Source organism: Argiope bruennichi, chromosome 1 (assembly GCF_947563725.1).
Source record: "Argiope bruennichi chromosome 1, qqArgBrue1.1, whole genome shotgun sequence".
Classification (NCBI taxonomy): domain Eukaryota; kingdom Metazoa; phylum Arthropoda; class Arachnida; order Araneae; family Araneidae; genus Argiope; species Argiope bruennichi.
Window position 1 is genome coordinate 84,482,064 of NC_079151.1, and position 21,056 is coordinate 84,503,119.

At 29.9% G+C, this 21,056-nt stretch overlaps 1 protein-coding gene across 1 annotated transcript; it reads left to right on the forward strand.

The window, feature by feature from the left end:
• The first annotated feature begins 4,438 nt into the window (after positions 1 to 4,438).
• On the forward strand, positions 4,439 to 15,950 carry LOC129980268 (uncharacterized). The gene is made up of 3 exons (XM_056090785.1): positions 4,439 to 4,557; positions 11,607 to 11,728; positions 15,541 to 15,950. Exons 1-3 carry the CDS (start codon positions 4,488 to 4,490, stop codon positions 15,709 to 15,711), a joined length of 363 nt encoding a protein of 120 aa, XP_055946760.1. The 5' UTR covers positions 4,439 to 4,487; the 3' UTR covers positions 15,712 to 15,950.
• Positions 15,951 to 21,056: the final 5,106 nt, after the last annotated feature.

Sequence of the window (21,056 nt, forward strand, 5' to 3'; positions counted from 1 at the left end):
TGTCATTTGTCTAGATTTAATTAGAAAAAAGTTAGTTCCACTTTTTCGTTGGGTCCAAGTCCTTTAAATTACTGGGGATTTAAAAGGTTGAAGTAAATGCTAAACAGCACACAACTTTAGACTTTCTTAAAGCCATAATGAAAGAGATTAGTTTGTATCATTATAAACAGTTCATTGGTATAAAATTATTTAGAATTAAAATTTCATTTATGATATTCATTATGCTGGTGTGATTATCATTTTCTGTTTTGTATCTGTAAAATAAAATGAGTCAATATTTGTTACAGCCACTTTTAATAATATTACCATTAAAAATATTTTTCTTCTTTTAATTGAATATTTTTGGATGAAAATTTTGTTTAGATGCTATATACAGTTTACATCATTTAAACAATGTGCTTTTAAATTAAATGATTTTTTCAAAAACAATTAGGAAATAGATTGCAATAGATTAGGAAATAGATTGCAATAGATTAGGAAATAGATTGCAATAGATTAATAAATGCATTACATACCATTTTGAAAGTTGTTCATATTTTTAATTAATAACTTGACTATAAAATTTTCCTTTCAAATATCTCTGGCGGTAATCATGGGAGGATGCAGAAGATTAACTGATTCACAAAAAGGAAAAAGGAAAAATCAAAATTAAAAAAAAAGGAAATGATCAAAAATCTTTTTTCTGGGAGGGGGGGTTAGGGGAGTGTGATAAAAAAATAAACTCAATTTTCTTATTTATTGTTTTTTAAACCGAACTTTTAAAAACAGATTGCTCTATTTAATGACTTTCCTTAGTTTTTTTGCAATGAGCATCTATATGACAGCACTCTATGCTTTGGGTTTATTTTGCACGTTTCATTTTATTGGCGCTTGTTTTTATTTCATTTCTCAGTATGCATACCAAATTCAATCCTTACAGCTCATTGGTGTCTTGAATTAACATGTTTCAGAGACAAACAAATAAACAATTTCAAAATTGGTTATCTCCCCACTCAGGATCATCTAAAACATGAAAATTCATCAAAATCTCTCGGTTGAATATTTTAACAATTATAGTATCTTCTCTTTCTAAACTTCAAATACAAGGAAAGGGTATTATCCCCAATGTCCATACCTCCATCTATAATGATCAATCACTTGTTTTTCCAATAAAGCTTTTTTAAAGTTGCAATATGTTTTTAAGAATATAAAGACATTTCACTTTTCTATAAAAAATATGAAAAGATAAGTTTCACTTTATAAAGTACTAGCCTCCTTTGGCAACCAGCCGGTTCGCCAGTCTTAATGCAGATTTTAATAATTAAATATTTTATGTAATTTCTACTCTAATAGCTTCTTCATCTAAATATTTTAAAACTTCAGATTTTGATAGTCATATAATTCACTCATAGTATTATAAAAGCCTTCAGCCATAAAGTAATATGTATCTCTCTAATTTTCTGTTAGCTCCCGTAGAATTTATGCTTTAAATAAAAATGGAAATGATGAATCTGCAATTAATATAATAATATTTTTTACTAAAACAAAGCATTTTTTTTAATAATATGATTACTGAAAACAGAGTCACTGAGCATTTAAAACTTATGGGCACTAAAGAATATCTTTCTTAATTTATGTAATATCTCAAGAATTTGTCAACAAAATTTTCTCAGATTCATCATGAGCAAATCGATTCATTAACAATGTTTAATTTTAAATGCATCAAACACTCAGAAAATAAACATAATCGTTTAAAATAATCGGTCGGAAACAGATTAAAAAAAACTACTTAAAAACCGATATGCTTAAAACTATAAGCATATACAAAAAAATATATAACTAACATAAATACAATTTAATTACAAAAGCACACAACTAACCTAAAAATAATTTAAATCAAGTCAACTTCCGTTGAAACTTTTTGTCAACGATCAGAACACAAGGCGCATGCGTGAATTTTCAACGCCAATTATGGTAACGCAAATACCTGAATTTTTTTACGCCAATTGGGGTTACGCTATGCAGATTAGAAATTTTTAATTTCCTTTATTCTGTTTTAATTCAAAAGTACTTCAGAAGGGATCTGAAAGATCGATTAATTAACAATGTTTAATTTTAAATGCATCAAACATTAAGAAAATAAACAGAATCGTTTGAAATAAAAATCTTAAGCCTAGCCTGATTAGCGTGGGAAAAAAACTGAAGCCTTACTGATTTGGCGGTGGGGAAAATGAAGATTTTTTTGGCGGTAAAGTTAGTTTTTAATTAATAATTAAAATTCTAATTAAAAATTCAAAAAAAGGGACTCCAGGTGCACATTCCCGACCTCCAAGGTATACATGTACCAAATTTGGTAGCTATAGATCAAACGGTCTGGCCTGTAGAGCGCCAACACACACACACATTGAGCTTTATATAAGTATAGATTGATATGAAATATGTTCAACTAGTCGTGCCACATTCTTAATATAGAGCAACGATTGTGAAATGAAATTGAAAAGATGGTTGTAGAAATAAATTGAATAAATGTATTTATTGTTTTAGAATTATTCAGACCTGCAGATTCTTTTTTTACTTTCTAGTATACGAAGTATACAAACGGAAATTATTGCAATTATTAAAAAATACGAATTCGAGATTTTGACTGATATCCACGTTATAGACCCCACCCTGAATCAGAAAAACGCATTTTTGGAATTATATGTGTCTGTCTGTGAACACGATAACTAAAAAACGTTTTTAATGCGAAAACATCTATTTTTTTATTTAACTTTTTGCCCGAAATTACACATTACTGTCTATGTATAAGAATAAAAGTGGTGGTCAGAAAACAACTTTTAAAATTTTTTGTAATTACCTTGGTAAGTCAGCCATCTAACTCTCTGACCCGCCACGAAGGCACACGGATTTAAACCATAAAAACTGAATGACCGGACCGCCGCAACAGCAACATTGGTGGGAACTGTGGTTGAGTCCTAAGAGCCGTCACCGGCCACGGTACAACCCTCCCCAAAGGAAGTACGTCCCATCATCGATGGGAGGAGTCAGATCCCCCACCTATTAGTGTACCCTCCAGGGTGGCGAGATCCAACCACTATGCCGGAAGCATCTCATCCTCATTTCGAGGTGCTCCCCCGGAGGAGAATTACCTTGGTAAAGAATACAACAAAGTTAAAATTCTACACTTTCAATTTCATGATAAGTTTCAAAAATCGCATAAATTTATAAAATAATCTTTCGCATTATCACTGATTTTAATTATCGAGAATTGGATTTTATAAATATAAGTTTTCAGCAATGAAATATCTGGATATATACTCGTTCTCGATATATGTTCGTATAGATAACTATTCAAATATCTTGTCAGCTCAATTAGATCCAAATTAAAAATAATTAACATTTTTTTAACAATGATCAATAAGGTTTGAAATATTTTTTTTAAATTTCCGAAAGTATAATAAAAAATTTAGAAGCCCTTAAACTTGACATTTTGCTTAATTACAGGTAAGTTTTTCTAGAGCAACAACGATATAAAAGAAATGAGATGTTCGCATTTGTGTACAAATGAGTTCAAAGCTCTTATTTATAGAGAAAGTTCATGTACATAAGTGCATGAAAGAATTCATTGTCTAAACGTTTATTGATTTGCAGCAGCGAGGGACCAATATTGTAGATCTGGATTCGAAAAATTCGACCCGCGAGATTAAGGTTAGAATTTCTAATAACCTTAAAGTAACTGCTGTTAAGCAAAAAATTATTTTTGAATGCAAATCTTATTCATCTCTGATATATGCAGAAAATAAATCGGCAAAATGTCATGACAATAATCAATAAGATATTGGTCCGTCTTTTCAATCCGAGAAGTGAAAATAAATCCTTAAGACCAACCTTCAAATGCGTGGCCTGAATCCAAATTCCGTTTTATCTGCTCCAATCACGTAAGCGAGATTTGCTTTCCGTTTGAATCAAGCAATTACAATAAGCCTATTCATCCTTTTTATTGGGATTTTTTAAAAGCATAAGCAATCGATTATTTCCTCTCAAATGCATCATTAGTGTTTCAAACCTTAAAAGGAGTCATAAAGATAGTATAATCAATTTGACTAACATTTTTTTAATGCAGAAAAATTTTCCAATTAGTACCAAAGCTTTCAACAAGTAAAACTAAAAAAAAAAATGGATCGATTTTTCTTTGCTAATTTTTTTCCCCTCCAACACGCATTCACTTCCGAGAACTCTCTTGCACGGTGTAAGAAAAAAAATATATATAAAATAAAACTCGGGTATCCATTAGCCAAAGTGAAAATATACTACTATCATGGTTTCGGAAGAAAAAAATGTTTTCGGGCACACCCGCTTGGGATCACTCTTATTCCCTACCCGAACACCATAACTATCATTAGATCGGTTCCAAACATTTTTGTTCGAAATGTTTGATCATATCTATTTATTGATTCATTTTCGCCTGAGTACGGCCGAGTTAGACTTTAGCTCATAAGCGAGCCAGCATGGAAGGTGTTCCAAAATTCTTTTGTGCGTTGTTTATCCTTGGATACTTCTATAAAACTTGCAATGGATGTAAGTGTTTAACTATTGTGGTGATTAGCACTATAATTAAACGTTCCCGTATTTTACAATACGATACGTATTTATCATTTTTGTGATTGATGCTTTTTCTGGTACTTAACTTATTAGTGCTACAATAGTCACCATATCATTCGATTAAAATATTTCTTTCTGAAATAATAGCTCTAAAACTCATGTATTTAATATTTATTTCGTGAAAATCATTCTAAAGTCGTTTTAAAATTTAAAATAATCGTTTTCTTTTGATACAAAAATCTAGAATTTACTGTAAATGTTCTGCTCAATAGATTAAAAGTGTGCCTAAAATAAACCCTTTAAATTGTGCCAAGAGCAATATTTAAGATAGGAATTTGCGCTTTCAATTGTGTTGCATAATGTGAATTCAAAAAAAAAAAAAAAAGAATTTCGAGCCCCTAATCCGAAATAATATAGAGTGATAACGTTTTAGAGTAGATTTGTTTGCCGTTATTATTTTTTTAATTTACTCTTAATTATAGCATTGATAATGTGAAGACAAAAAAAATGCCTATATAATTATCACAAACCGCTTGTCTACAATAGAATAACAAAAACAATGACAGATTTTATTAAAAAATATGCTTTGAATATATTTTTTTTAATTTCATTAAAGTTAGTGAAAATTTGAATCACTGAAAATTAAAGCTTTTGAATTTTAAAATGATGTAAAAATGATGTCTGTTCAACTATACGTTCCAAACTTATTGAGGAAAATGTAAAAATTTTAAATAATTTTCGATTAAAAATCTAATTATCTTTAAATCTTTCTTAACGAGCATCTCTTACCAAAAAAGCAACTATTTGCTAAATTTAGTAAATTTCAAACAAACGATAATATTTTAGACGATGTTTTCACTATATATATTGCAGTTTATAGATAGTATGGCAGGCTATAAACATTATTTTCCTGATATTTAAAATGTATATTATCATAATTATAACAAAAAAAAACTCATATTTTCCAAATGAGTGAAATAAAAATCCTTAGTATTAATATACAGCACAAAATTTGAGAAAAAACATTAGTTTACATTAAATCTGAAATTTGTTAAATGAAAATTTACTTTATGACATTTAAGTTTTAAATTATATTTACCTGACTACATCAGTTTTATTTTGCTTATTTATTTATATGCCAATAATTCAAACATTTTACATTACTGGCTATTTTAATATCCATTTATTACCTAAAAAAATTGTGTTGTCAGATCGTTGATATACAGAATTTTCAAATGAGAATCAAGGCCCCGAGCAAGGATGTTTAAAATAATTTTGGATTCACGAAAACTTTTGTTTCCTATTCTTCATCATTTAAAAATTTTTGATTTAAATAATAAGAATTTCAAAATGAATTCTCGTTTATACATCTCTAACAGTTATTTACTATCCAAATTTCCAGACAAAATTTTTAAAAATTCCAAAGATTTAGGTAACGAATTTTTTTTCGTTGTCTTATCGAGGGGTAGGCAAGTAAGAAACCTGAGTTTATACTACTGCTCAACATTTCTCCATCATAAATAGTTTTACCAAGAGGGATAAAAGTTCTGCTTTTTTTTTCAGTAAGTTGCAGGCAATAAAGAAAAAAATATGTGGAAAATATGTAGAATCAGAATAAATACGTGAAATCGAGGGAATAGTTGCATAATACCGCACATAAATTTGTAAATAAAATTAAAATATTAAGACTATTAGCTTTATAAACAAATTCACTTATTAAATATCCTATCATTTTATACGAACTAATATCTTTTGCATTATTTACTTCTGAGGGAAAAATAATGCTATTTTTTCATCATCCTTCAATTAGTATGGAAATCATTCAAATGTTCTTCGCAATTTGTTAATATATTTTCAGATTGCTTAATTTTGACTAATTTTGATTACTTTTCTTATTATTCTGCCTCAGCATATTTTATATTAGTCATCTTAAGTGACCAACTAGTTCACTAGAATCATTGCAATCAAAAAAATTTTAATAAAAGCTATTATATGTGGATATGTTTTTAATGACTTCTTGAAATGAGTAATTTTAAATTTCAAATTTTGATAAGTATGTAATTTGTACTATTTTAGAAGTCTTGTACCTAATCTATTCATTATGCAACGAACCTGCTTAATTCCCTTTACCTGTCCTCTCACTTAAAATTTGAACTTAAATCTGAAACTGAAAATGATTGGACTATCTCAATAGCTTGCTAATTGAATTGGAACGTCCTTATAAAAAAAGTGAAATAATTCAGATCAGAATTTTTTTATATAATAGAGAAAATGTTTCATAATTTTTCAATTATCATAGAGAATCTTTATCTAAATCTTTATCTATTTTGCACTATATTCAATAAAAACATATAGTGCAAAAATATAGTGCTAAATATAGTAAAAATATAGTGCAAAATTTAAGAGAGCAAAACTTCAAGTTTAAAGAATGATATATTTTTATGTATCCAATTATATTACAAAATATATTATTTTTAAAATGTGCAAATTAGAAAAAAATCTTTACCTCTTTTTGAAATTAAACTTTATCTGCAATTACCACAAAATGCAGAAACTTTTATTAAAACGGTACATTAATAAAACAATCTTCATACCTTGACTATCAACAAAGGAAAAGAAATCATGCATAAAATATTTGGTGTAGTAATGAAAACTATTTGAATTTCATTACGGCAATGAAAATGTATGTCGTATACTTAAAAGTCTTGTGTATAGCTAAAAATGGAATTTATAAGACATTGAAACAAAAAATATAGCATTTAACTATAGGAAATGAACTAATATAACTTTTAGAATCAACTAATTTTTAGAAATATAAAATTTTAAATCAGTGATTCATTTCTAAAAAAATTTCACATCAAAAATTAGATAATGCTATTGATTTTAAAAATTTATTGAAATCATAATTTTGACAGTTATAACAATAAATTTTCTCTTAAATGGATATTTAATAGCGTAGGAAAAAAATTCTAAAATCGGCATTAATCAAATTTTATTAGACCTATTTCTGTTTTTTCTTATATAATATTCAGCTAATGCTTTTTTTTCTTCCATAAAGAAGTATCGCTTGCAAATTTATATTTATCTTCATCAAAATAAAACTTAGTTTAATTTTGCTTTTATGTTAATCATGTGTCTGTGAAAACCGTAGGAATTCGAAATAAAAATAATTCTTACATGTACGCTATCCATTCTAATCATGGGCCAATAGTCAATTTTTAAATCCTTCGATTCCATATTAAAAGATCCTTTAAAAATCATATAAAAATTTCGTTTTTTATTTGAATCAATAAATCGATTGTTGGAAAAAATACCAAAGTCTAAATTATTATGCAGTCTTCCTGTCTCATTAATTACATTTAGTAAAATATTCTTGACACACTAATATTTTAAACAAAAAATGTTTCACTTTTCTGGAATTAAAATAGTCCGAGCTATAAAAATTAGAATTTAATTAATTTTAACTAATCAACCACGTCTCAAGCAAGCACTAACGCGAAATTGACAAATCTTCCTCGAAATAGCTTTAAGTCATTTAAATTAGTGATTAAGTTTTATAACTCTGTCAGTTTTAATCGCAAACGAGTGGAACTTTTTTTATTTAAAATGTTATTGGGTCTAGAATATTTTGCTAATATAACTAGTAAAACCAAGGTGTTTTAAAATTTTAAATTCCTTAATCTTTCTTTAGCAATAAATTTATTGACTCAAATAATATTAAATGTAATTTTTAAGGATAATGGAAGCATTTTTTCCCCATTTAGAAATATATACCTAACTCTAACGGCTTAGAAATCAGCTGCTTAGGCATGAGAATAGACATCTGCATGTAAAAGAGAGGTGATAAATAAAAATTAAAATGACAGAAAAAAAGTATTGAATAGTCCATCACAGAATACAATATTTCATAACATATCATATCATAAATATGCTTTTTAAAATTTTCTAAATGACTTGAATACAGCATAATTTTCCTGGTTCAAAATTTTATCACATGACTCTTGGTTCAGTACCTGAAACACTTTTTCATCTTTCAAACAGAAAAAAAATCAGTTATTTGTTTTAAATTCATATGAACATTTGCAAATTCAATATTTTACTTCTGGCTAAAAAAAATTATTGTTGGATTATGAATGGATTTAAAAATTCTGATTATCTTGGTTTCCATTCACTTCTATTCATTTCCATTCTTGGAATAAACAAAAAAAATCACTAAATCAAAAGTATTTTTATAGAGAGGGCAATATCAAAGTATAATGTTGCTAGATTAACAAACCCTTTTTTTTTCTATTAAAGAGGTTTTCATTGCGAATGCAAAGAAAGAAAAGCATTATGCAGGAAATTTCCCATTTACCTTCTTATATAACACAGTAAAAAAAAAATTTTAATTTTTTTGCATTTAAAATTTAAAATTTTTTTCTTCTTTCCATTTTATGATTTTTATCACAAAGATTAAAATTAAAGAAGGGGTTTCTTTAAGACTAATTATAAAAAAATATTTTAATTAGTGAAATAAAAGCTAATCCATATACATCTCAAAAATTTTAATAAACCAGCGGGGATAGTCTACCCGAAACTTTCTCATATGCTCTTTACTAAGAATGATAACTCCTCGAATAAAATTGTGGACCTTGTGAAAAACCGTGAATACCACGAATGCTTAGATATTTATTTCGAGAATTTCGGACATGAAGTATTTGCACTTCATCATATAGTGTAGTCTGAGCGACTTTTTTCAGGCAATTGAAGCCAAAATTTAGCATAAAACTGTAGTTATACACAATATCACGTGTCAAACTTCATTTATTTTTAAGTTATTATACTGGCATGCAGTACAGACCAGCAAATAGTCAATCATGTGACAGTTTTGGTCTAAAATTTAACAAAGAGCCTACACTTTAGAGGCTGAAACTGTGTACTAAATTTCATTTAACTAAGCTGTTGCATCTTTTAACTATCGCGTTTACGTACATGGAAAAGTACAGATTGATAGATGGTTAATACCATCACATATTTGGCTCAAAGTTCGATTTAGATCTACTCTTTAAATGTTAAATATGTAGATCAAATTTTATTTAAGTAGCTCTTTAAGTTTCATAATTATTGTTTTACTTTGTATTCAAACAGGCCAAACAAACTTCCTCAAAATTTGTTCTTACGTTCAAAATTTGACAGCAAATTTGGTGTAACGGGAATATAAAAAATTTCATCCGTCAAGATCAAAGTGTTTTTGATTTATCACATTCACAGACAGATACAAATAATATTATAAATGTGTTTTTTGTACTCGAGAATGCATGAAATGCGCAATCAAAAACTCGAGTTCTCTTGACGGCTGCAATATTTTCTCTTTGTATACTTTCGTATACAAGAAGGTCAAAAGAAGGTCAATGAAACAGATTGTTACCGTTAAATAAAAAATTCATTGGTACCCTGTTACAAGTAGGATTCAATATGTCGTCTTTAATGAATTCTATGACTAACATTTTACATATTCATCTCATGTTAAGAGCAATTGGATTTTTCAAAGTCAATAAAATGTCAAAGTGCCCATAATATGCGAAATTATAAATCTTGCACTAAACATCATATAGCAAAAATTACCAAAATGATCAGGGAGCATTATAGCAGAAATTGTTCCGATTATTTAATTCTCTTGAATAAGCTGACATGAATCATTTTAAGTATGAGAGTAAGCTCTATCTCTACTAATAGCAGAATATCTGTCGGTTTGAGCCATATAGAAACTACATAGCTTTAGGCTTAGAGTTGCCAAATTGATACAAATATAATTTGAAGGATGAGAAAGAGCTGTCTGCAACAATTTTCTTCAAACATTTAGAATTTTATTCATTTTAAAATTAAGCAAAATATTAAATGTTTTTCATCGATAACGTCCATGAATATTATTACACATAAAATGATTTTCGATTAAACTGGTTTTAAAAACGAGTTCTTAAAATTCAAACATCATCGTCTCAATGCTATCAATTTAATTTTCATAAAGTAATGTATTTAATTTTGAAGATTTTTTTATAAATATTTTTATTCAATATTTACAAAAATACTTTTCATTGTTGCAATGAAATTCAAACTGTTTTCTTTGTTTCAACAGATCATTTATAGTATGTTTTTCATCTGCTGTTAAAAGATCAGTAATAAATAGTCTACTTATTTCAATGGCTTAGTAATTTTTTTACTTTTATTTCATCAATTTTTTTTAGAATTTACAAACAAAATTTTCTATGATATTAAATTTATTACGAAATCTATTCGATAAATTAAATTATTATACATGCTATTCTTTAATTTCTTTCAACATGCTTTTATCCATTTATTATATTATTGGACATATTCATATAATATTCGAATAGAACAAATATAATAAACAGGTATAACATTTGAATAGAACAAGTGCAAGGATAATACTGAAAGAGAAACATGGTTGGAATATCTATTCCAAATATAGCTTAAAAATACTTTTGGAAGAACCATGAATGCCAGCATGAGAGTTGTAATTCAACAGCAACTAAGTATTCACAATCAACAAACTAGCTGCCAAACTTTATAAGCATAAAATGTCCAACAGCATTGTCACATCTTCACAAATTGAGATATATTCAGAATGTTGAGATATATCGTGGCGATATCGTACAATATATAAATATCGAAGGCGACTAATAAACGATAAGTGTCGTTCCGTGCAATAATTACGCATAAAAATTACATCTTAGATATTGTTGTAAGAGTACAACGCAATTTCATTGCTATTTCATAAAGAAAATCTTACTTATGTGGTTCTGCTTTTAAAAAGTTCTAATTTTTGATTAGAAAATTTCTTTTCGTAATCACAACATGGTCATATCTGGTATTAAAACAAACTCTTTCCAAGTTTAGAAATTACATTTTTGCAAATTCATTTTGAAAACAAAATTATTTTTTTAAGTTTTATTACAATTTGTAAACAAAGATATATTAAAGTTGAGATGAAAATTGTTCTTATCTTTACATTTTTTTTCTTTTAGTAAGTTGTTACACCTGCACAGTAGATTTCCGTTCTGAAGCATTTTCTGTTAACAATACTTGCATTTTTCCAAAAGATCATGACGACCTCGCTCATTGCAGTCACAACAGCAAATTTTGTAAGGTAAGATAGAATGTGACCATAATTCTTTTTTTAATTTACAGAGTGGCAATGAAATCCAATTACTCCCATGAAAATTATAAAAAATGCATATGTTTGATAAGTCCGACATCAAATACATATTATAACTGCAATTGCTGATAAGATTATTAATCAAAGGATAAATTCCTCTATTCCAAAGAGAGCATTACATTTTGGTAATGATTTAAAGCCAAGCCACCATTGCAGTTATAAATTTGGAAGCATCGTTGCTCTCAGTCCTTCAATGTAAGCATGGATTCAATTTGATTGATATAAAATTGGCTTATTTTGAAAGTTTTGGCTTTATTTCATGAACATAAAAACTCAATAAGAATGATATATAGGGGAGATAGAAACAAGTTGTAACATTTTTTTTTAGAAAAAAAGTTTATATTTTTTAATTTATTCTCGATTACATGATTTTAACTACTTATTATTCATTTATTGTATGCATAAAAAACATTCAACCATTTTGCTGATTTCAGACCAGAAACATTTTTTTCAAAATTAGTCGACTGTTACAATTTTTCCCGATACGGGAGAATTTTAACAATCGTGGAGCAAGTTGTATCTATAAAAACAAAACTATTTTAAATTATTTTTCCTTTGTAATTCTTTTATTAATTAAAGCACATAAAATGTCTAGTAATTGCTTTCACTTAGCATAATGATAACAAATAATATCAAGTTGATTACAATAAGATAAAGAAAAATTATTTAATCAAACGACATAGAAATCAGCTTCATCAGAATTGTAATGAATGCAAACAAATTGTAAACTACTTTCTATCGTACATATTTTGTATCCACATTTTTTTTAATTAAGCATTGGGTCCATTTTTCTTCATCACAATTGGGGTTTGTAATACCTTGGATTCCATGCCTTGTTTGGAATCTGATTTCACCAAAGAACCGCCGTGTATATGGATTTAATGTGTATTAAATCCGTCGGACATCAAGGTCTTTCTCATAAAGTGGCACGGAAGGGTAACAGGGTGTCAACTCGGGCGCTATCCTAGTTGCCTGATCATTGTTCAAAATTACATTATCTGTCCCAAGATAGCCCTATTGTTGCTTCTAAATGGGATACTAAAATATGCCATCAAGATTGTTGTACCCATCTCCATAAGCTAGAGGGAAATCATTTTTTTCTTAAACCTGTATGTTAATTCAAAATCCTTTTCTGCTCTTTTTTCTCGCCCCCCCCTCCCATTATTTTCTCATTCGTATTTTTCTTTCTTTTAAATCTTTCCCTTTCTCTTATTCTTTATTATTGTTATTATTTCTTATTAATTACATAATCATTTTCTTTTTCTTTTTCTTCTTTATCATGAGAATGAGTTGAGAAATTCTTTGTCCATTTTTTAAAAATTTAGCCCTTTTTTAACTCTTTCCAAAGTGAATCCTTAGAGATAAATCTGATCTTTGAGGATGCATGATAATATTTAAATTAAAAGGTCTAAATACGTAAATCAAATACAAATGAAGAGAAATTTTGCAAATTTTTATCCGTTACAACTCGACCTATCACAAATGTTTGGATATTTTTGTTGGTTTAAAAAAACCGTTGCAATTAGGGAAAAAAAATTAAATCGCCTTTTTGACATAATATATAGACAAAGTAAATAAGTAAAAAGAGTTTTAAGAACAAAAAATTAACTTACCTTAAATCAAAATTTAATAAATATTCTTTTTCTGCATTTATTAGCTAAAATAGGACGCATATTCACAATTTATGAATAACAGTTTCGGTAGGACACTGCCTGTGTTGACGTAATAGGACCCATCATAAGAATCATATTTAAAAATTAAGTTTTTTAAAAACCACAGCATAATGTGCGTGTTACAACTAGTCCTTGGCTCCACAATTATTAAAATACAAGTAACAGTTATGTAAACACCATTTTCACAAACAAATTTGCTTTATAATAGTAATTAATCCATCATTTACAAGATGCATCATGGGGAGGAAGGAGGTACCTTAAGTAAAGTCAAAAGTCATCCAATTATTATGTCTGATTTCTTTATTTTTTTCAATCAATATGATAAAAAAATAGTTTCATGAAGTCATTTGCGATATTGAGCTCAAGGTTCCCAGGTTCACTTTCAATTATACGCAGATAATAATTTGATTCATTGTTAAAATTATTTGTTACACTGGAGACAGCATATTTTACATAAATAATGCCTGGATTTCATTTGACTAAACTGTAGATAATATAACAAGTAGAGGAAATTTTCCCGTATAACGTACTCATGTAAAATAAGAATCAATGAGCACTTCTAACTACTGAATTCAAAGTAAATATTATTTACGTCATATATAAAGATTTTATTCCGTAGAAAGTCTAGTGGTTGAGTGCTCCCTGAATATCCATTTGTAATAATTTTGCACATATATATGTAAATAATTATTTATTTACCTAATATACAATAATACAATTAATTTATAATAATATACTCTGAATAGCCATTTGTAGTAACATAACAGAAGATCTTACATGGAGTTTTAATGAACATCAAGTTTCGTGACTGAGTGCCCGTTGAATGTCCGTCTGATGATAAATGAAGTCTGTGGCCAAAATCCATATAAAATCTCAGAAATAATTAACTTTAAGCAAAAGCGGAGACAAACTCAGAATTAATTCGCGATATTTTCAGTACATCACAAAAAAAACTGGTCATTTGATTCGGAAAATGATAAGAACACCATTTTCAACCATGGTGAATATCACGTGGAAGTACGTCACATTACTCCTTGCAGTAACTGCATCTGAATTTGAATGGGATGTGGTGATGTCACTATATAATACCACGCGTCTCTCCATTCGGGAGTTAAAACTAACGGTAGTGGTCTCCTACAACTTTCTCTCACACTCTCCAATAAGGATCTTACTTCCCTTACCCTGGCATAAAATTGTGAGCCTTCAGTAAGGCCATGAATGCTCAACACCTTCTAAAGAAAAAAGACGTCACAACGATTTCTAACGTCAGTTGTCAGTTAACGTTCTAATTGTTAATTTCTAACGCTATTAACAATTGGATAAAAGCTGGAAGGCAGATACAATTTGAATGCTGCAATTTTACAGTGTGTTTTCTTGAAGAGGTGTTGGAAAGCCATGAATGACTTTGACGAACAATAGTAACGAAATATCGATTTTTGGCGTGAATCTCACATTTTTACTAAAACTATCATGCGAATACCTATTTTAGGCACCTTTTCTTTCGATCAACTGAAACCAAAATTTGACCCAAAACTGCAACTGTAGTCACAAAGTTACATACCGAATTTCATTGATATAAATCATTACGTTTATGAATTATTGTATTTATATGCATGTGAAAGCATACATCGACAGATGGTCAATTTTTTAACAGATTTCATTCAAAATTTGACATCCTCGTTTTAGATGCTAACCCTGCACACCAAATTTTCTTTATCTAGCTCATTACATTTTGTAATTATCGAGTTCGCTTGTATTTTAAGAACGAAGCAGACATATTTTCTCCAAAACGGATTTCGTTTAAAATTTATATAAATCTAGAAATTTGGTATGAAATCCATACATCAAATTTCCATCTTTCTAGCTTTCGTATTCCTAGACGGTCATATTCCCAAAAAATAAGTTTTTCTAACTCAGGGAGATCTGAAATGAGAAAATTCATCAAAATCTCGAATTCGAACTTTTTGCAATTACACTAGGTACTTTCTTTATACTTCGTTTATGAGAAAGTAAAAGTATTTTAATTATAATTGTGATATTGCTGTCTATAGTTTTTCACTTCTATTGTAGGCTATAGTCACCCGAGTGGGAGGCGTCTTCGTAATGTTGCAGAGGAGCTGCTCAACGGATTGTCTAGATTCTTGTACGGAGAAAGGATACGGGGTACGCATCCAAGACTGCACCATTTGCTGCACGAAAGAGAACGACTGCGGTGCCACGGCGCTTATGAAGAAGAAATGACTAGAGAAGAAATTTAGCGAATCCCCTTCACGAAACCGCGGACAGCAGCATTTCACAAGTGCATTATTATTATTACTCGTGCTCAAAATATGTTTTTAAATTCACACACAGCATGGCATATATCAAAGGACAGAAGAACTATTTTGTACATGAAATTATAAATTCTAGACTATAAGTCTGTTACTGTATCACATTTTAAAGTTGAAAGTTAATCAAAATTTTAAAAAAAAAAAAAAATGCTTCCCATATATTTTAGTGTATATTTTCATATTTGTTATTTTCTCAAATTCTTTGAAGAATTAAAAGCTGAAAAATAAAATATGAAAATCGTCAATGAAATCAATATTTTCGTTTATCCTCAATTAAAGAATTATATATATATATATATATATATATATATATATATATATATATATATATATATATATATTGTAATGATATTTTAAACTCTTAATTTAAACCAAATTGATTTCCAAAGCTTTATCTTAATTTAGCCCATAGTAATTTCATTCTCTTATTTCCCGATACAATTCCACTTTCTGTTTAATTAATTCAACTGAAACTGTGTAAAAATTACTGCGCAATCACTTCTACGTATCAAATGAAAGTGATCCCTTCGTTGCCCTTGACAAATGTCAACACGTGTATTGAATTGGCGCGTGGCCAGAAATCCCATGTCATATAAGACTAGTGATCATTTGTTTCGTTCCTTCCTCCTTCTTTCTTACTTCTGCTTTTGTGCCGCGCTGAGCCTTCTTGTAAATAAATCGTGCCTGTCTCCGGGAAGAGAATAAAACGAAATTAAAAATACAAAGTCTCTTCCCTGCTTGTCAAACCTGCTGCTTCAACCAAAATAATGTGTTACATGTTACATATACATGTTACTACTCAACTTAATTTCGACGTGCCTTGTACCACCTCAACCAAGCAGTGTGGTTGGATTATATAATCAAAGGCTTATAGGCAGCAGCACCACCATAACAACCAAGAAAATATGTTTCCTTACGGATGGTATGTATAGAAATAACAGTCCTGGATGCTCGTTGGAACTCCTGGAGTATGAGGGCCATGGGTTTGGTGCGGTTTCTCTAAATTTCTTTAAACAACACTCGTCGGTTTCTAGCTATTAGTTTCGTTGGTATGCCGGGTCTAAGTACATTCCGAAAAATACCACTTACCTTCTACTTCTTAATCACAAAAGCCATTGCCGATTTTGGAATGCTTAACTCACTAGATATGTCCCTTAAGGATCGGTCGTTTCTATAATATCCGACAATTACGCTTTTCTCGAAGTCAGACAGCTCTGAATTTCGTGGCATCCTGCATGCGAAACAAAATTTTCATCATAGGACGGACCTGGTTAGCTAACATTTCTCTATACTTCTCCCCAGTGATCCTTCCATTCAGGGTTACAATTAGTCTAGCAGAAAACCACGACATGGCTGCCCATATCATAACAGATCCACCTCCATGTTTGAAAATTGGAAGGACACAATCATGATCATACGCTTATGCAGGTGTTCTCCAAACATGCACCCGTCCTGTTGTGGGGAGAAGTTTGAAACACGATTCGTCAGGCCATATTATTTCCTTCCACTTATCAATCGACCAGGTTTAATGAGTGTGACACCACTGTAGACGACATTTACTATTAACATCTGTGACAAATTGCTGCTCTGCCATAAATATTCTGTTTATGAAAGTGCCTATGTTATGAAGGTGCCTTCTGTTTATGAAGGTTTGTGAAGGTGTCTATTATGAATATGACTGCCTTCTAACTATAATCACTGACACTGGAGAATACAGGTGGGTATTGAGCTCCGCGGTCACTTTTGCTGCAGTTATTCGCTTTTTAGACATTACTATCCGCTTCAATACCTGTCGATCTATTTCACTGAGCTTCTCTTTCCGTCCACTATTTTTCTTTGCCGAGCTTATCTTGTCGCGCTGTATGCTGTAATGACTTTAGACACCGTACCTCTAGAAACGCCTAAAAGTTGGGATGTTTCGGTCACACTTGCTCCAGCTAGACGAACTCTTACAATTTGGCCCCTTTGAAAATCTGAGAGGTTCGATATTTTACGCTTTTGAAAAAAATCCAAGAATTACAGAACTTTAATAAATCTAAGACATACTACCAGAATATATGCAGTGCTATTTATAAAAAAACTGGTGGCTGTTATTATATTTTAATGCTTACGAAGCGCATTTAAAAAATATCACTTTTACTCACAGGTGTTTCCATTATTTTGATAACCACCTGTGTGTGTATATATATATATATATATACACACACATTCCTTACTAAAACTATTTGAAGACAAGTATCCTAAATTTAATTTGGATTTTAGATAATTTTTGCACCAATATTTAACGTACAATGATTAAAATTATTATATTTATAAATAAAACAGGAAGTTAGATGACAAATTTCAAAGTCACTAATTTTACTTTGTATTTAGTTATTTATCTTTATTTTCTTTGCTTTAAAATTAGTCATCTCCCCTTGAAACCAACGAGACAACAACTAATAATTTCATAAATATGTTTTTAATGATTTTATTGTTAATTTATCACTAAAGAAATTTATCAATCACCACTTACTATTTGTTTATAGCATAATTAAAATGTCCTCGAAACTTTTTTCAGTGCCTTCCATTCCTTTATTTTTTATAGACAGTTAAACAGTTTTCATCAGTCAAATGACATTATCCCCAAATACATGACAAGCATCTTAAAGCAGCTTCATTTACTCAATGTTTAGTGATACGCGGTCGACTGATGTTAAGGTTTCAGGTTCTAAACCTGATTTCACGAAGCAACCGTCGTGTACGCAGGTCTGGTATACGTTAAATTCGTCGGAGCCAAACGTCCTCTCTTGGGTGTGGAGCGGAAGTTTGGAGGGGGCAGGTGCTCTCTCAGATATCGTCCTCGTCATGTGACCGTAGTTCAAAATTACGAATTTCGTCCCAAAATTGCCCTAGTGTTGCTTTAAAACGGTAACCTTTAAATGGTTGATATAACGGCACGAAATCTGCATTTAAATCTAACAAGGCATCCAGAGAATAGATGCAGTTTAAAAACTTATAGCAAGAAGAAAATTTGTAGGCCGGGATAGCCTGGTTGGTAGGGAGTTGGACTCGCATCACTTAGGTAGTGAATTTGAACCCTGCCTGTCGAGGACTCTCCATGTATAAAGCGGCTGGTGCACGTATAAATCTGTCGTGGTCTCAAAAGTCCTCCAAGTCGTGACAATACCACTGGGGGGTACTGGTTCAAAGGTGATCGTTCTCTGATTCAGGTCTAAATTACAATCTGTGGACGAGTGAATGAAATGTATGAATGAAGTCCGCCCCGTGAAAAGGGTTGTGATACATAAGTAGCTAAGTCATACTCTTGGCCTTGATGACACTACTGAATGAAGAGACGTTAAAACATTCGGCAAAAAATCACTGACTTCGTCAGCGGGCTTGTCTATGACAAGTGCCATAAGAAACAACAATAGAAAATTTGCAAGATTCCATTTTTAAAAATTAATTAATGGATTTATATATCAAAAAAAAAATCCTTGTCAGCTACCTGGAAGGAAATGGTAGATTTCGTTTGTCCCTAGATAAAAAGAAAATTTACTCTCACCGCCTTTTTCCTGTTTAATTTTAAAAGAGTTGGAGCTATGAAAATGAAGGAGTGTGTAAGATGTGTAATTCATGAGAGTTTTCCAGCAAGCTCTCAGAGGTAAGAAAATATAAAAGAAAACCTTGCATTTTCTTATGAACCTTTGATCCTTCGGTCTGAAACAATGTAGCACGATATTGTTTCTGTTGTCTTTATGCTGCTTTTAAAAAATTTCCCAATGAAGTGCAGATTGAAAAAAAAAAAATGAATATCACCACAACGAAGCAAACAAAACAATGCAAAGTTTTGTCTTTAAAGATACTTAAAAATATATTTTGAAAATTATTAAAATTAGACGAACAACTGTACAGAAAAAAATAACCATATTGCTGGGAAGTTAATTTTTTTTAATTTTAAAATGATATTAAAAAAACATTTAAATGTTCCGAAGTAATTTAGAAAAAAATGTTAAAATTTCAATCTATTTTAATTAAATTTCTACTTAGAAGTTTAATTTTCGTATGTAAAATTTTAAATAAATTTTTTAAAGTTAATTTTAGTGATTACCTATTCCCCAAGAAGCTGTATTTGGTAGCTTTAGATTCAGCGGTCTGTCCTGTAGAACATTTTAAATGATTTGTGCTTCGTGCATGTCGCATAACGATCCACTATGCAATTTAGAGACAGCATCCAATATCTATAGAGCCCAAAGTGGTCTATATATTTATTTTAACATTCTGCCCATAAACCCGCAAATTTGCCCTCGGTATACATTCCACTAATGAAAAATAAACACATTTTTTTTTCATTTATTATATTTCTAGATGGTAAAAAAAAAAAAAAAAAAAAAAAATTGTCTCGCAATATACAAGTAATTTTAAAGGACTTAGCGCAAAGTTGCATTTAAAGCTTTCCTTCAGTTTGGAGAATGATAAAGCCATTAGAGGAAATGGCTGCGAAATAAGCAATATATTGATCATGAGAGACGCATTCCATCCAAAATGTGAGATTTATTTATTAGTTTTCTGTAATATCTGCAGTTTTTTTATTTCAAACTGTCCAAAACAATAATCCCATGTATTTTTTAAGGAATTTATAGAAAACAGATTTTGTTTAAAGATCCCATCCTTTGTTATCTTTATTGGTAACTAATCGCTTCAGATGGCCAACTGATTAGCCGGTAATATTGGCTATACAGTACACTCTCGGGTATCCGACCTAATGTTGCAGAAGTACTGGCCGGATAAAAAAAAAAGCCGGATAGACAAGAATTATATGAATTCGTTTGCCCACCAAATCAGAAGACAAAGTTTTTTTTAGCAAATTTCATTGTTATAATACGTATTTTCTCACTTATTGTGTTCTATGCCCTCCATTTATCTTAAGCCACGTAGAATGTGAACGCAGCCGCGAACCGATATAACATAGAAGCAGTTGCCGGTAACCTGTCGAGTTAAAACAGGAGACTCTGTACTGGTAGTTTATATATGTTTATATACTGCACTGCAAGTTTCAAGAATAGGGGGAAAAGTAAAGCATACAAACTTTTCACATTTTAACATAAATTCTGCAATGCCTAACTTAAATGTAGGAAACATTAACGTAAATCGTAGGCCTAAGTTTTAAGAAAATTAGTTTAAACTGGTTTTATTTTTCACTGATAAATGATTATACAGTTATGAAAAGGAAACTCTAAGATGAGAGTCAAAACTTAAAGTTTTTAGATTTTT

Bases quoted from the DNA above. Each gene is read 5' to 3' on its own strand.
- LOC129980268 (XM_056090785.1), top strand. From the start codon at position 4,488: ATGGAAGGTGTTCCAAAATTCTTTTGTGCGTTGTTTATCCTTGGATAC. The intron at 4,558-11,606 runs GTAAGTGTTTAA...TTTTTCTTTTAG, and splicing joins CTATAAAACTTGCAATGGAT to TAAGTTGTTACACCTGCACA. The intron at 11,729-15,540 runs GTAAGATAGAAT...CTTCTATTGTAG, and splicing joins ACAACAGCAAATTTTGTAAG to GCTATAGTCACCCGAGTGGG.